The 14,538-nt window shown below is 36.3% G+C and overlaps 2 protein-coding genes across 2 annotated transcripts; both read left to right on the top strand.

The window, feature by feature from the left end:
• The first annotated feature begins 6,660 nt into the window (after positions 1-6,660).
• On the top strand, positions 6,661-9,052 carry LOC131037155 (TMV resistance protein N-like). The gene is made up of 3 exons (XM_057969200.2): positions 6,661-7,565; positions 7,713-8,785; positions 8,931-9,052. Exons 1-2 carry the CDS (start codon positions 6,799-6,801, stop codon positions 8,764-8,766), a joined length of 1,821 nt encoding a protein of 606 aa, XP_057825183.1. The 5' UTR covers positions 6,661-6,798; the 3' UTR covers positions 8,767-8,785; positions 8,931-9,052.
• LOC131037146 (uncharacterized) lies at positions 8,952-11,024 on the top strand. Its single transcript, XM_057969191.2, has 2 exons — positions 8,952-9,317; positions 9,462-11,024. The coding sequence occupies exons 1-2, from the start codon at positions 8,952-8,954 to the stop codon at positions 9,939-9,941; spliced, it is 846 nt and encodes a 281-aa protein (XP_057825174.1). The 3' UTR covers positions 9,942-11,024.
• The last annotated feature ends 3,514 nt before the right edge of the window (positions 11,025-14,538 follow it).

The following is a 14,538-nucleotide window of genomic DNA, read 5'->3' as shown; positions in this document are numbered from 1 at the left end:
ACTCTTTTAGGCACTAAAATGTTGTTATAGATGGGGGGAGGTTCTTTAGGAGAAGGAAAAATTGAAACAAGGGAAGCTAACCCATTATCACATCTATGAAATGAATGCATCATGACAACAATTTTCCTCTTTCAAATGATAACACATGCAAAATAGAAGGAAATGTTCAATTTTAACCAATGCAAGCACTTAGAATGTAGATTTAGAAAATGAAATTTATGATTCAAATGAGTTCCTAAATCAGATTTGAAATTATTGATCCCAATTAGGCTATCCACAAGTTCAACTTTGAATTGAAAAATTAGGGTTTTAGCAAAAATTTCCTCTAGATTTTTGAATCTTGCAAGAAATTAAAACTTGTAAATACAAATTTGAATTTGAAATAGAATAAACACTCAAATTTGAAAACATAAATGAGAATTAGAGAAGATTGGAGTTCACGTCGGGTTCACCAAAATGTGTGGGGGAAAAAGTGAAACTAAGCAAACATGCCCTAATCTCACTTTCAATCACACATTTGTGGAATACGAAATAGCCTAGAGGTATCACACAATTGGCTACTTCTTTTTGTGAAAGAGAGAGCCACGGGCTACCTATTAGGATTTCTATTCCTTTGTTGCAAATGATAGATAAGATGATGCAAGTTCAATTCCCAACCCCAAAGTGCAAGTATGAACTAATAGCAAGATTGCAGAATTGAACTTAAATAATGGAAAGCTGTAAACACAAGGACAAGACAAGAATGCAGATGTGTACCTGGAGTTAAAATTTGAGTGAAAATGTTCGGGACGGGGGTGCAGGCGCCACTGTCCTGATTCTGCCCCTGAAACTGCTCCGGAAACTGCTGTTTTGCAACCTGGAAAGCTGTAAAAAATGCTAAAAATTGCTGTCTGTCAGGAGGACCAGGGCGCCCAGCGCCCCTATCCCAGGGACCAGGGTGCCCAGTGCCCCTGTCCTGGCAGGACCAGGGCGCCCCATGCCCCTGTCCTGATCTTCTGCTCCAAAACTTGGTGTGAAGTTCGATCTTAGTCTGCTTCTCCCGGATCTGCAACCTGCGGCGTCATCCGAGTCCCGAAACCTGCACTTATATCTGAAAAGGGTATGGTGGGCGGCTATATAGGGTTTTGCCTTAGTCAAACCCTCGCTTTGGTGATTTCCACCTCCACGAATAGCCAAGTTGTATTGTAAAAGTAATGTGTGTGCAGACCTTGTGTGTGTGCAAGATCCTAAAATGCAAGCAAGCAAACTAGAGCAACCTAGAAAGTAAACCCTAATTGCTTGCAAATGATAATGTAAATGCTCCAAATCAAGATGTAAAGAGATCTAAAGCATGAATATAAGTGATATAATGAAGCTTATGCAAAGACATGAAAACAACATGAAATCATACCCAACCCCATGGGAGGGGTACAAGCCAATCTTCAGTCGGTAATCCCCTATTGCTCTTCAATGTCTTCAAAGCCCTAAATGGATGAATGAAATTGATGAATGCTTGATGGATGGATATTGAATGTTGTTGAAGTCTTCAAAGATCTGCTCTTTCGCTGCATAGAAAGCCCTTGAAACCAAAAATCTGCCTCCTTTCCAATGAAGAAAGAGAGCTCTTATATATGAAACCCTAGGTCTTAATTTCAACTTTTGGCCGACCTAGAGATTGAATCTCCCGCCAATTTCTTGGGGTTAAGCTTTATTTTATGATTGGATCGCGCTCCTAAAATTTCGGGAAAAATGTCCGGGACCGTGTGCACTCTGAGCGCCATGGTCCCGACAACTTTTCACCAAATTTTCAGGGCCATCGGATATGATGATTTTAGAGCGAATCCCGAAGTTACAGGTGATTTCGAGATGTTTTGACCCCCGAAATCAAGCCCCCAAGTTCAAAATAGGACCTAATTAGGGTTTTTGATTAAATGATGTATTGGAGGAATAAAATGAAAGGGGCACACTTTAATGAAAAGGGCCCAACTTTATGATATGGGAGATGATAAAATAGAACCCTAGACCTAATTAATTTAATTAATTAAGTGTTAAAGGGGAAATGCAATGCAAAATGCAAAATGCGCCAAGGCGGGTGCTAAACTAGGTGTGAAATTGTACCACCCTAGCAAGTGCGTACAATTTACGACGCTACAATGTGATGGTTCATTTGAACAAGGCAAGGCTACAAAAGGGAGTTCCAAGCAAACTTCAGATGAGCAGGATAGGCCCTTGCAAGATCTTGGCTAAGTATGGGTCTAATGCTTACAAAGTTGATTTGCCTACTAATGTTTCTTTGTCCCCCATTTTTAATGTTGCAGATCTGATTGCTTTCAAAGGGAAGCCACCTGAGGAGATTCAACAAGTTTCAGATGTTTCCAAATCCCTTTCTGATCTATCTCTCCCTTCTTTTTCTTTTCCCCAAGCAACACAGGTTCTAGACTCCAGGATTCTAAAAAAGACAAGGAATCACACCTACATGGAGCATCTAATCAAATGGAAGGACCAGCCTATCTCAGAGGCCACATGGATACCTGAAGCTGACTTTCAGAAAATTGGCATACCTTCTTCTTTGCTACCTCAAGGAGTCACCTGACTTCTTTGTTTTGAGGGGAGTATGGTGCAGGAGCACCTAGTTGAGTAAAACTCCCATTTTTGAGTATTTAATGATTTTATGTTTGTAATGTCTTGTGTTAGGTTGTTAATGTTGTTTTAGGTTGTTTTGTGTCATGTTTAGTGGTTTTGATCTCATTTTGGTCTCTAGAGATCAATTTTTGCCTTTTAGGCTTTGAGTTGACAATTTTTGACAAAAATGTGCAAAATTGCCAAAAAGGTCTTCTAATGCCTTCAAAAGCATTAAAACATGTTTGTTAGGTGTTTTTAAGCATGTCTAAGTTGTTTAGACAAGTTGACAAGGTTAGATTGTCAAAAATGCCTCATTGAGCAAAGAAAGTTGTCATTTGGCTTGAAAAGTTGTCAAAGTTGTCATTTTTGGGTTTTTCTTGCAAAATGTAGTTGGGAAAGCCTCTTGTCCATATTGGGATTGATAACTACTTTTTCAAACTATAAAAATACCTTCCTTTTCCTTGGACAAGGTTGGAAAATGTAATGACAAAGATTTGCTAATGAGAAAAGAACAAAAATCTGGTTTTTACCTTGTTTTTCCTTCCTTTTGAATAACAGTTCGTATTGTAGCTATGCAAATCCATACTGTACCTTCTTGGAAGTGGAAATTTTGATGTTATAAAGCTTCCCATGTAATTGTTTCATTGGTTTTTCATTTGCAAGGTGGTTGTGTAAAATAGTTTCCTTTTTGTGTAGTTGCTGTCCTGACAAGGATTTTGGGGTTCTAAAATGCATCAACTTGGTTGATCCAGGTCTGGAATCCCTCCAATGGATTTTTCCAAGTTGATTTGTTTGTATATAGTGTACTTATATTTCATTTTTTTCTAGAGAAGTGTTTTGAAGATGCATTTGAGTGAGAACTAGGCAAGTTGGAGCAACTCGGCTAGTTCATGGTTAAAACTCAAAATTTGCACCCAAAAACAATCAAAATGAACAAATGAATGAGGCAGAGGTTTGGACATGTGACCAAGGATTTTTAATACCATCTTAGTGTGTTATAATAAGCTTGTTTCATCTAATCATTCTCTTTGAAAGCAAAACAGTGAGTTCATTGTTTTTTTGGAAATTGTGTTTGTAAAAGTGCTCAAGGAATGCTTCAAAGCATAATCCAAGCCTTAAACCATGAAGGCTATGTAATAGGGAGCTTATATAGCATCTTTTAGACCTCTTTGAGGTATATTTCACCTTCTCACTTATCATTGTGCAGGTCCAAAGCTGTAATCACTCATGACTGGTTAAAGGGCAGCGTTTTGACTGTCACAGTGACATTTTTACTGATTTTTCACTTGTTTGCCAAGTGTTTGGAAAAATAATTGTAAGACAGAGGCAGGGAAAACATGTTGAAGACATTTTAGAGGACTTATGAAGATCTAGGCTCTTGAAGAGGTGCTTAAGAATGCAAACCCAGTGTTTACACTTGAAAACCCTCCAAAACCCTACTTTTAAGCCCAATTTTGTGGATAGTCACTAAACTAACTTGGTGGAACCTAAAACTGTGAAAATCTCCTTGCTATGACCTATTTCACTTCATCCAAGACAAGTTTCATGCTCAAGAAGCCCATCGTTGGGCAGGGTGAACAAAAAATGACTAATTAGCCCTCCACGGGCTAGTAGCCCTGTTGGTTGCATAACACACAAATGACAGTTTTTGAAAGAATGCTCAAACCCGATTGTAAGGAAGAGTTGGGGGTTTGTGAAACCTTAGGAGAACAATCCTAAATAGTGAGATAAGTGTCAGATGGAACCTTGGACAGTGCATAGCCTAAATTGGAGATTTTGATCCTTTGGTTGGTGCACTTGAGCAAGCGAAAGACTATGAGAGTAAAACTAAGTTTGACTATCAAACCTTGAACAAAACTTTGCTGCCCCCACATGTACATGTTGGAGTTGCTAATATGCATTGGAAACAGGAAGTTGGATGCCAAGAGCAGGGGTTGAGAAGGAGTAGTTGGGTGGAGTGAGTGATTTGAGTAGATTGAGCATGGGTATGAGCCATCACCTAAAAGGGAGTTTATTAGGCAAGTGAACCATGAAGTACTTGGCACTATAACCACAAGACCGATTGATTAAACATATACAGTAGACTCAACAAGTGATTGGGAACAAATTGAACTACTTGAGCAAATTGGCCTTATTGAGCACTTTCCTAGCAATCTCCCTATCAATGCATCAATGCCAATGTAGTCCTAAAATTTCCATGATTCAATTCCAAATGTCATAACCTTGATCTAGCATGTAGAATTGATTTGTATTACATGAGAATCATATATAAAATGATGTATTAGTAATTTTTTCCCTTCACTTTCATGATAGTTATATTTTTGAAGGCAATGTTTATAAACACATTCGAGTAGATTACCAAATGCAACAAAAGCTAAGAGCATGAGATGATAAGGCTACAAACAACGCACATATTAAACTACCCAAGCTATTTCCTTTCTAGTAGGTTGGGATCTTCTTTCCCACATTCCATTTACTAGTCTTATATACTTTCATGCCAAACCTATTTTTATCGCAAGTTCATGTTTCTTATGTTATGCATTTGAAAATAAAGATAGAGAAATGCCCATTTACATTGATATGGTTACCAGTTTCTCATCCAATAAGGCCTCATAGAAATTTAAAAATCAATCAATATTTCTATTGAAATATAAGGTTTAGTGTGTTCATGTTACTGAGAAGACACTCTACTTAAATATAATCATGTTTAATGGTCAAATAGTTGATAAGAATTTTATACCTTGGATCCACACTATAAATTAAAAAATATCTATCTTATTTTCATTATCCAACATTAATATTTAACTATTTAAGTGGTTGATGTTGAAGAATAGTCCTAGCAAGAGGTAGTACTTGAATATTAACATATTATCTATGATATGTCTTTTAAACTAATCTAGTGGGCCCCAACTCATAATCCTCCTTAATGATATATAAATGTTAATTCTTCATTAATTATACCTATCAAATTCAACTTAAACCCTTGTTAGTATGAATAGGGTATATTATATAGCTAGTTAATTTCCTAGCTAGTTCTTCACTTGTGTTCTTTCTTTTGGAGACCCCAAGAGAATAACTTGCAAACCAAAATAAATCTTCAAGACAACAAAGAGAAGCAACATTGATGGCTCTATTTGACAAAATGCAAACAAATAAATTCAGATGATGAGGTGAGATAATTATAATAATGAAACACCTTGAATATATAGTAAAAGTGTGATGAGGTAAATATAACCTACAACTAACTACTAGATAAAAACATTAATGCACTAAAAATTATTAAATACTAAGCAACTGATATCTAATAAAGTGATATTAATAAATTATGATTGCAATACAATGCAATCTCTCACAAATGGAGTAAAAAGGAAAAACCATGTGGGAGGAAACTCCTCTCCAAAAGAGAGAGCATGAAGAAATAAGACACCTAAAAATAATGTCACAAAACAAGAATATGTAGAACATCACTTTAGCATGAAAAAGAAATAGACAACTAGTGAACAAAGACTGATATGGTGTTTTAATTAAATAACCTCGTTTGAAAAGGATGATGATCAAGATCAAGTAGACGACAATTTCTATGAGTGCCTCGAATGACACTACTTGAACAATGATCATATGGAAACAATGGGAAAACATTTATCAATCTAATCAAAAGTATAGATGGTGCATAAATCTACATAAGTGACTCCAACGACATTTCTCAACCAATGAAGTTGCATGAGTGATCTCATCATCACTACCCAACCAATGAAGTTGAGATTATTGGTGAAATAGTTTGAACTATGATCAAATGAGGATAAAAAGTTGCCTCCACAAAATAGGAATGCAAGAATGTCTCATAACAGACTCCAAGCAAAACCAAGGAAACATTAGCATGAGCAGTATATTAGCCCCCAATAATTTTGACTAGGGGGAAGCATGACAAGTCCACTGAAATTGTGTTTCACCAAGCAATTCATGAAAGACAAGATGAAAAATATGGACGGACTAAGAAAGTACTTACAATTGAAAAAGGGCGTGCACCAAGACTACATACACAAATGATGAATACTATCACTTTGGTCACTTTTTATCTTTATCAGTACTCCCTCCACTTACAAATACTTAGCACTTAACCTCCTCAATAACACGTCTTCTTTCAGTCCATTTTATGTCTTTTATTGTTTCTTCCTGTCAAAGTTCAGATCCAGATCCATGGCATCTACTTCTGCTTCTAGTTGTAATACTGGATGTCAACAAGAGAATGAGGATACAAATGCATCAGAAGGAATTGTTCCATCTCCATCTACTTCTGCTACAGCCTCAATGGGATCCCTGTTTTCATCCTGTTTTAGCTGGTTTTCTTTCTTAGTTTCTCTCTGTTCAACTAAATCCCATTCTGTGCCATTAACATCTGCCTCTAGTATTCGGGTTAGAGATGATTGTGAGAGCATCTCACCATCTCAATCCGCCACACATGCTTTTGAACAAGTTACACCATCTCCTTCTACTTCTGGTAGATCCACAATGCCGGAGAGAAAACTGCCCTATGATATATTTATTAATCATCGTGGCCCTGATGCAAAAAAGACACTCGCCACCGATCTCTACAATACCCTCAATGGCATGAGATTGAGGGTTTTTCTTGATTCCCAAGAGCTTGAATTGGGGGATTTCTTGCCTACAGAGATTGAAGAAGTAATGCGCATGGCTTCACTTCATATAGCTATACTTTCTCCGAGGTATCCACAATCCCCATGGTGTTTCGCAGAGCTTTCATTTATGCTTAAAACATGCACTCCAATTGTTCCTATTTTCTATCATGTTCAACCTGATGACGTCCGATATGCAAAAGGAGTATATGGTCATGCATTTTTAGAACACGAAAAGAAGGGTAGGTATGCCTCAGAAAAGCTTCAGGAGTGGAAGAACGCGCTCAACAATGTTTCATATAATGTTGGTAGCATCATTCATAATGAAGTGTGAGTAGCAAACACTCTATTTCCAGCACTTTATCTTTTTTCATATTATCTTCTGCATTCGGTGCATTTTTACTATTTCTTAACTTTCAGTACATATGTTAAGCAATGTTTGTTCTGTTTCGTTTTGTTGTTGTTCTATATGTCTAGTGACGGGGAGAGCCTGCCCAAGAGTATAGTTAATCGTGTTTTGAAAATAATAAAAAATGTGCCATTTGTGGTTTCCAAACATCCGATTGGTCTAGATGAAGCTGTCATGGATTTTGAGAGGACTATGCTTCATTCTGCAGAAAGTTCTCACACTGTGCAAATTGTTGGAATTTGGGGCATGGGAGGTTCTGGCAAAACCACTCTTGCCAAACAATTATATAACAATAAATACACAACTATGAAAAAGTCGAGTTTTCTTTTTGATGTTAGAGATGCTGCTTCAAAAAGTTTATTGCACAATAAACAGAGAAAGCTTATAGAGGACCTTGGTCTCTCAGGAATATCAGTTGACAATATAGAAGAAGGGAAGGGAATTCTTGCCAATCTTTTGAGATCTGTTCAAGTGTTGATCATTCTAGATGATGTGGATAATGAAGATCAATTAGATGCTCTAGTGCCTAATAAGGGCAGTCTTGGATGGGGTAGTTTGATCATAGTTACTACAAAAGAACTTGAAGTCCTTCAACATTGGGGCATCTCATCTATTTACAAAATGAAATTATTAGATCCACATCATGCTAAACAACTATTTTGTTGGCATGCTTTCCTGAAGCCTACTCCACTCCAAAATTTTGAAGATTTGGTTGAAAGTTTTCTAAATTTTTGCAATGGATTACCATTGTCTTTAAAGATTCTTGGAGCACAATTATATGGTAAATCCAACAAAGATTATTGGAAGACTCAATTGCATAAGATCTCTAGAATATTGCCCAAAGATATCAAAGGTACGCTAAAAATAAGTTATGACGCTCTAGATGATGAAGAGAAGCAGATATTCTTAGATACTGCGTGTTTTTTTATTGGAGAGAAGAAAAATTTAGCCATTGCTGTTTGGGATGGATCAGGGTGGAGTGGTTTGCACAGTTGTGAAAGACTTTTCAATAAATGTTTCATTGAACTTGATGAAGGTGACTGCATTCTTGAGGGATCTAGGAAGAGAAATTGCAAATCATCAGTCAACTTACCGTCTCTGGTCCATTCAACAGATTATTAATCTTGATAATGAAATACAGGTAAAAAAAACTATTTATTTATTATTGGTTCACTAGAGACTATAGTGGGAATCCTCTTAATCTATTTGTGTGCGTTTGATTCTTGTCTTCGGTAAGTTCGATGCTTGTATAACTTACTGATACATGCCTTTTTCCTGTTTAAAAGAGAATTGGCTTTCGAGGAATAATGGCCACAACTGTATGTATAAGCGAGGTTGAGGAGATCTCTCTATGTTGCCAGGGCAAGGAGATCTTAGAGGTTGAGGAATTTTCTCTATGTTCCCAGGGCAAGGAGATCCTAGTTAACACAGACAGAGGATCTTGTAGTCTCACACCCTCTTTTCTTGGATTAAAAATTTTTCATATCAGAGGAAATTATTATAATCAAGTGGTTGCTGAAATTTCTAAAGATCTGGTATGGCTTCGCTGGTTTAACATCGAACAGAACAATCTGGGTTCACTGGGTTCATTGAAAAATTTGAGGGTGTTAGAATTCTATGAAAATAGTTTTTCAAAACATCACCTACAAGAACTGTGGGAGACTGACAGTGATGTAAGTATCTTCCTTTAAACTGTTTAAAAGTTTTAATTTAATATTTAGAAAATTAAATCTTTCAATATATGTTTTATGAGGATTCAAGTCCGTAATTTTTAAATCTATTTCATTCACTTATATGTAATGGGCAATTTGCTGCAGGCTCCTGTGCAGTTAAGAGAATTGGTTATTTCTGAATGTTACAATTTCCAAAGATTTCCAAAGTCTATTGGATGTCTCAGAGATTTGAAAATTATAGTCCTTACAAACAACTTTTGGAACAAGATGGGGAGTCTGCCTAAAGAATTTTGCCTTCTCCAGTCATTGGAGCACCTGGAGTTATCTAGGTGTCGAGAGCTGTCATCACTACCCAGAAATTTTGGCCATCTGAGAAACATGAGGCATCTCGATTTGTCCAATAGTGAGAATTTGAGGAGTTTGCCAGACTCTTTTAAGGAGCTCACACTCATGCAACACCTCAACTTGGAGGGATGTTCTAAACTCACCTTACAGTCGGACATTCTAGAAAACATGACAAAGCTCGAGTATTTGAACCTTTCCGACTGTAAGCAATTGGAAGAGATGCCTCGTCACATCACTCAGCTTCGCAATTTGCGAGAGATGATGATCGGGAGTGAGTAGCTCACATGTTTGCCGGCATCCCTGGGAGATTTGTCCTCACTGACTACTCTTCTGATTAACAAATGTCCCAAAATGCAATGTTTACCGGACTCTCTGGGCCGTCTTAATCTCTTGGAGTGGTTAGAGATATCAGATTCAGGAGTGAAGTCTTTACCAAAATCGGTTAGACAACTGAATAATCTTCAAAGTCTGATGATATATGATTGCCCAACCAGTCAATTGAACCTCCGGGCGGGGTCGTTTACTTCCTCTCTCTGCAATCTTAAGCAGATAAATTTATTAGGAACAGAAGTGTTCAAGATTTCCATCCCTCAGGACTGCTGTCTAGGCCTTGAGACTATCTTCATTGACCGTAATAAAAATCTAGCAGAGAGAAATTTTACCAAGGACAGTGAAGAACATAAGATTGTCGGACTGTAAAATGGTGACGAGTATATGGGGTATTCATGGTCTGGTAAACATTCAAAGCCTGCAGATAAAAGAGTGCCCCAAGTTAGATGCGCTTCCCAATTTTACTCAATTTTCTTCTCTCCGAATATTCGAACTCCAAGGCTGCTAGAGAGTTAAGAAAATACAGGGTTTGGAACATTGCAGAGCGTTGGAGGAGCTGACAGCAGAAACTAGGTGGGAGGAGGCGGGTATAGAAAGTTTGGAGCGCATGGAAATATTGAGGATTGTGAAACTCACAGCAATCAGCAGATCAGCTGTTGAAGGTTGCATTCAAAGCATGAAGGTAATAATAGTTTATAGGCATTTAGAATTCTAATTATTTTCAATTGACTCAACGTTGTGCATTGAATTTTCAGAAATGGCCAGACAAAATTATAATATTTACTCGGGCAGCCCCTGACGCCGTTTCACTTTTAAAAGGAACACTACTATCAACATATGCATAATCAGGAACACTACTATCAACAGATGCATAATACACTCCTCCATCAAAGTCTCTTGTTTTTGTGCTCCCCCGTAATAGAATATCTAGATCACCATTATCAGATTTTAATACCCAAATATAAAATTCTTGTACAGGTGTGAATAGCCAACAAACATCACTCCCAATTCTCACGATTGCCTCACTGAATGAATTTGTTGTATTTTGTGCAGAAACTTGTGCAGCAATCAATGCATTCCACTCTGCCTCCACTGCTGCAATCTACAACAATAAATCATCACTTTTGCAATCTGCTTGTTCTTCTTCAGGGTCATCCTCATTCACTAGATTCGAGACTACATCCTCCTCACCTCGGGAGGCATCCTCCTCATCTTGGAAGGGAAACAAACCAGTCTCTTCTTCAAACAGCAAATACAACAAACCCTCTTCTTCTTTAGCCGAAGTCTCCTCCGATTTCCAGCCATCCCACCAATGACATTTGGTTTCAACCTCCACTTGGACATCACTCTCTACTGAGTCTAGACTGCCAAGAAATTTTTCGATGACTGATTCAGCCTCATCATCTGAAACTTCAGCCTGTTTATTGATAACATAAAAGCACCCAACTCCAGGATCAACTACCCAATCGGATCCCATCTCTGCTCAAGCCAACCGTGACTCTGATACCAATTGTTAGTTTAAAAACGAGCAGAAAAAACACAGTAATAGGAATTCTGGTATGCTGTGTTGTAAATTGTGAATCTCCAAAAATGAAATTGTTGTTAATGGGTGATAATGGAGTAACATCTTCAACGGATGTGGAGAAGGGTAAATGGATTTGGATAGCTCAATTCTCACAAGGTTCCAGGTGGCACACAACGAAGGAGTATCGTATACATGCATTCCCTTCATCCTTCTCTTCACTTGAGGAGACAACAGAGGAGTTGACAATAGATACAACAGAGGAGTATCACATGGACGAATCCTCTTCAGAAATCTCTTCACTCGAGGACACAGCAGAGGAGTTGACAATCGACACAACAATGCTGTTCACATCAGAGGTCACAGTAAGCACAATGCCTTCTTATGAAGTGGAAAGCAATTTTGCTCTGATGGGAGAGATGGAGATACTTGTACCGAGTTTCATCTCGTTATTTGCAGCAAACACGAATTAAATGAAAAAAATGAAATCATTTTGTTGGTTTCTTGTATTGTAGTTCATTTTCTCTTTTGAAGTAATGAAAGTTGTACGAGAAGAAGTGTTTTCTTGGCATTTTATTAAGTTTTTATTGTAATATTATAATTAATATTATTCTATATAAATATTGTTTTTACAGTAGAAATCAATTTTAGTTATCATTTTAATATTTTTATGTCAATTTTTTTGTGTTTAATAATTTTTACCTTTCTTTTAGTTGAACATTTTTATGTCAAATTAAATAATCTAATGGTTACATGTATATGTACATATACTAATGGGTTTGATTTGGATTTCTTGTGTAATTTGAGAAAGTGATCTAATGATTTTATTGATCTATATTCAGATTTAGGGTTAACTTAATCCTTCTAACTGGTGATTATGTGTTTAGTCTAATGATGTAGACAACTTCAATTGGCTTTAGGTAATGGTCTTCCAACTACTTTGTTCCAAACATTTTCTATATCTAAACAGACCAAACTAAACTATACAAACAAAACAAAGTATAAGAACGGAAAATCTATGTCTTAATTGATGCAACACCTTAACTTTGATACATAGAAGGACTAAATATTACTTCTAAAAAACAAAGAAAATAATGAGTAAAGACAATATCTAAATATGCTACAAAATATCAATATTATATTTTGTTTACAAGCAAAAATACCATGAGCTTACAAATCATTTTCCCTCGCATTTACTTTTTGGTTCTAATTTTTGTCAATTTAAATATATATCTAATGTGCAACCTATATTTAATATTTAACCTAATGTTACATACAACAAATAAAGTGACCTCCAAGAATGCTAACTTCATGTGATGCATGCATCACTGGATCCCCTAGGCACACTAAAAATAATATCAAATTATATTATGAAACATGTACAATACACTTTTTCCTAACATACTCTCACCTTTTGTATACATTGCATACATGCTAAAAGTAAACTTAAACATCAATAAGAGAATGGTCCCTCTAGCAACATATATAATTGTGGGATAGAAGAGTTCCATGTGTTGCATTGAGATACCTGCAACGGTAATCTAGGTGACCACTATCTCAAGCATGAATGTTCTCATTCTCCATTATGTCGATGCACAAAGATAAGAAACCATGTAAAAGAGATGTGAGACTAACTATCACATCGAAGCATGAGTCTTGCCTTAAAATGATATTCTAAACACAAACATAATCTACTGGAAATAAATATGCATCAATAGCAACCAAGAAAATACCTCTATAGATGAAATAGCAACCACAACTATTTTCTAGCATATCCAACTATCCATACCTCAAAATAAAGGTATCCACATCATATCAAGTAGACTCGCACCATCAACATATACAACCCATAACATGCAACCACAAGCTCTATGTGCCAAACTTGTTAATGAAGAACATACACATCTAGGAACTTCCACTACATGAGTAATTCCAAATATGAAAATGATCAATGAATTCAAATTCCACTAACATGAGCACATAGAAGGTGTTACCAACACCATATAATACCAAAGAACATCCACAAAGATATACAAAACCTAAAATATGGTATATTGCTATAAAACTCTGACCATTAGTAACCATAGCTCTCCCAAGTTATTGACACTCAACAAAATAAAGAGATCAATGAACCTCCATGTCATCATAAAAAGAAAATAAGTACAAGTAGAATGTAGAATGTTGTTCTAGATACAACCTATAAATGCTAAAATGTTATTCTAACCTACAAGACCAAATAGATATAACCTACAAATTAAAAGATGTAGAATGTTGTTCTACATACACCTCTAAATGCTAAAATGTTATCAATATGATCTCCTTGATAAAGCCACAAAGACAACTTAAATAACCACACCTAACTATGAAAAAGATGTATGCATCTCAAACCAAAGGAAGATCAAACCAAATGCATTCCCAAACCAATGTGAATAATCCTGATAACATCTCTTGAAATCCAAATAAATGAATTTCATCATAAATAAACTCATATACATATCAAGATAAAAAGTATATTAAGTCCTCAAATGAACCCTTTAGAACCAACAAAGTATAGCTCTAGATCCATAAGCATGAGAATTCAACTCATAAAACATAATGTATATGAAAAACATGTTTGCCAATGCCTTAGAGATGACTATCCACCAAGTAGACCAAGATTGGAGAATCAAAATTCTCTTTCAAGATAACCACTAGTCATCATGATTCATCCAAGATCAATCTCCTCAGAGCCAAACATTGGACTGATACTTAGCTAAGGTGTAAGCTCCTTAGGGTTCTTGCTAAAACCTCATCGAAAAGTATCCATCTTAACATATGTCTCTATTCCTAATGCAACACAACACCATCATGAAGCTCCCAGTTAAATAATAAATGTACTCAATACTAAGAAAGCATTTATAATATTAATTTCATATATCTATTTTTTAAATCAAGATGACAATCAATTATCTCTCAGATCATCAAAAGAAAGATGATATGCTCAAATGAAAATATTATACTTGTAATGCCCCACCAAGAAATCAT

Source organism: Cryptomeria japonica, chromosome 7, assembly GCF_030272615.1.
Source record: "Cryptomeria japonica chromosome 7, Sugi_1.0, whole genome shotgun sequence".
NCBI classification, from domain to species: Eukaryota; Viridiplantae; Streptophyta; class Pinopsida; order Cupressales; family Cupressaceae; genus Cryptomeria; species Cryptomeria japonica.
Note: the sequence above shows the minus strand (reverse complement) of the source record. Positions and strands in the feature narration are given on the sequence as shown.

What these genes read in the sequence shown, in the direction of transcription:
- LOC131037155 (XM_057969200.2), top strand. Translation starts at nt 6,799, where the DNA reads ATGGCATCTACTTCTGCTTCTAGTTGTAATACTGGATGTCAACAAGAG. An exon ending in AGCATCATTCATAATGAAGT is followed by an intron (nt 7,566 to 7,712) that starts GTGAGTAGCAAA and finishes CTATATGTCTAG; the next exon opens with TGACGGGGAGAGCCTGCCCA.
- LOC131037146 (XM_057969191.2), top strand. Translation starts at nt 8,952, where the DNA reads ATGGCCACAACTGTATGTATAAGCGAGGTTGAGGAGATCTCTCTATGT. An exon ending in TGTGGGAGACTGACAGTGAT is followed by an intron (nt 9,318 to 9,461) that starts GTAAGTATCTTC and finishes AATTTGCTGCAG; the next exon opens with GCTCCTGTGCAGTTAAGAGA.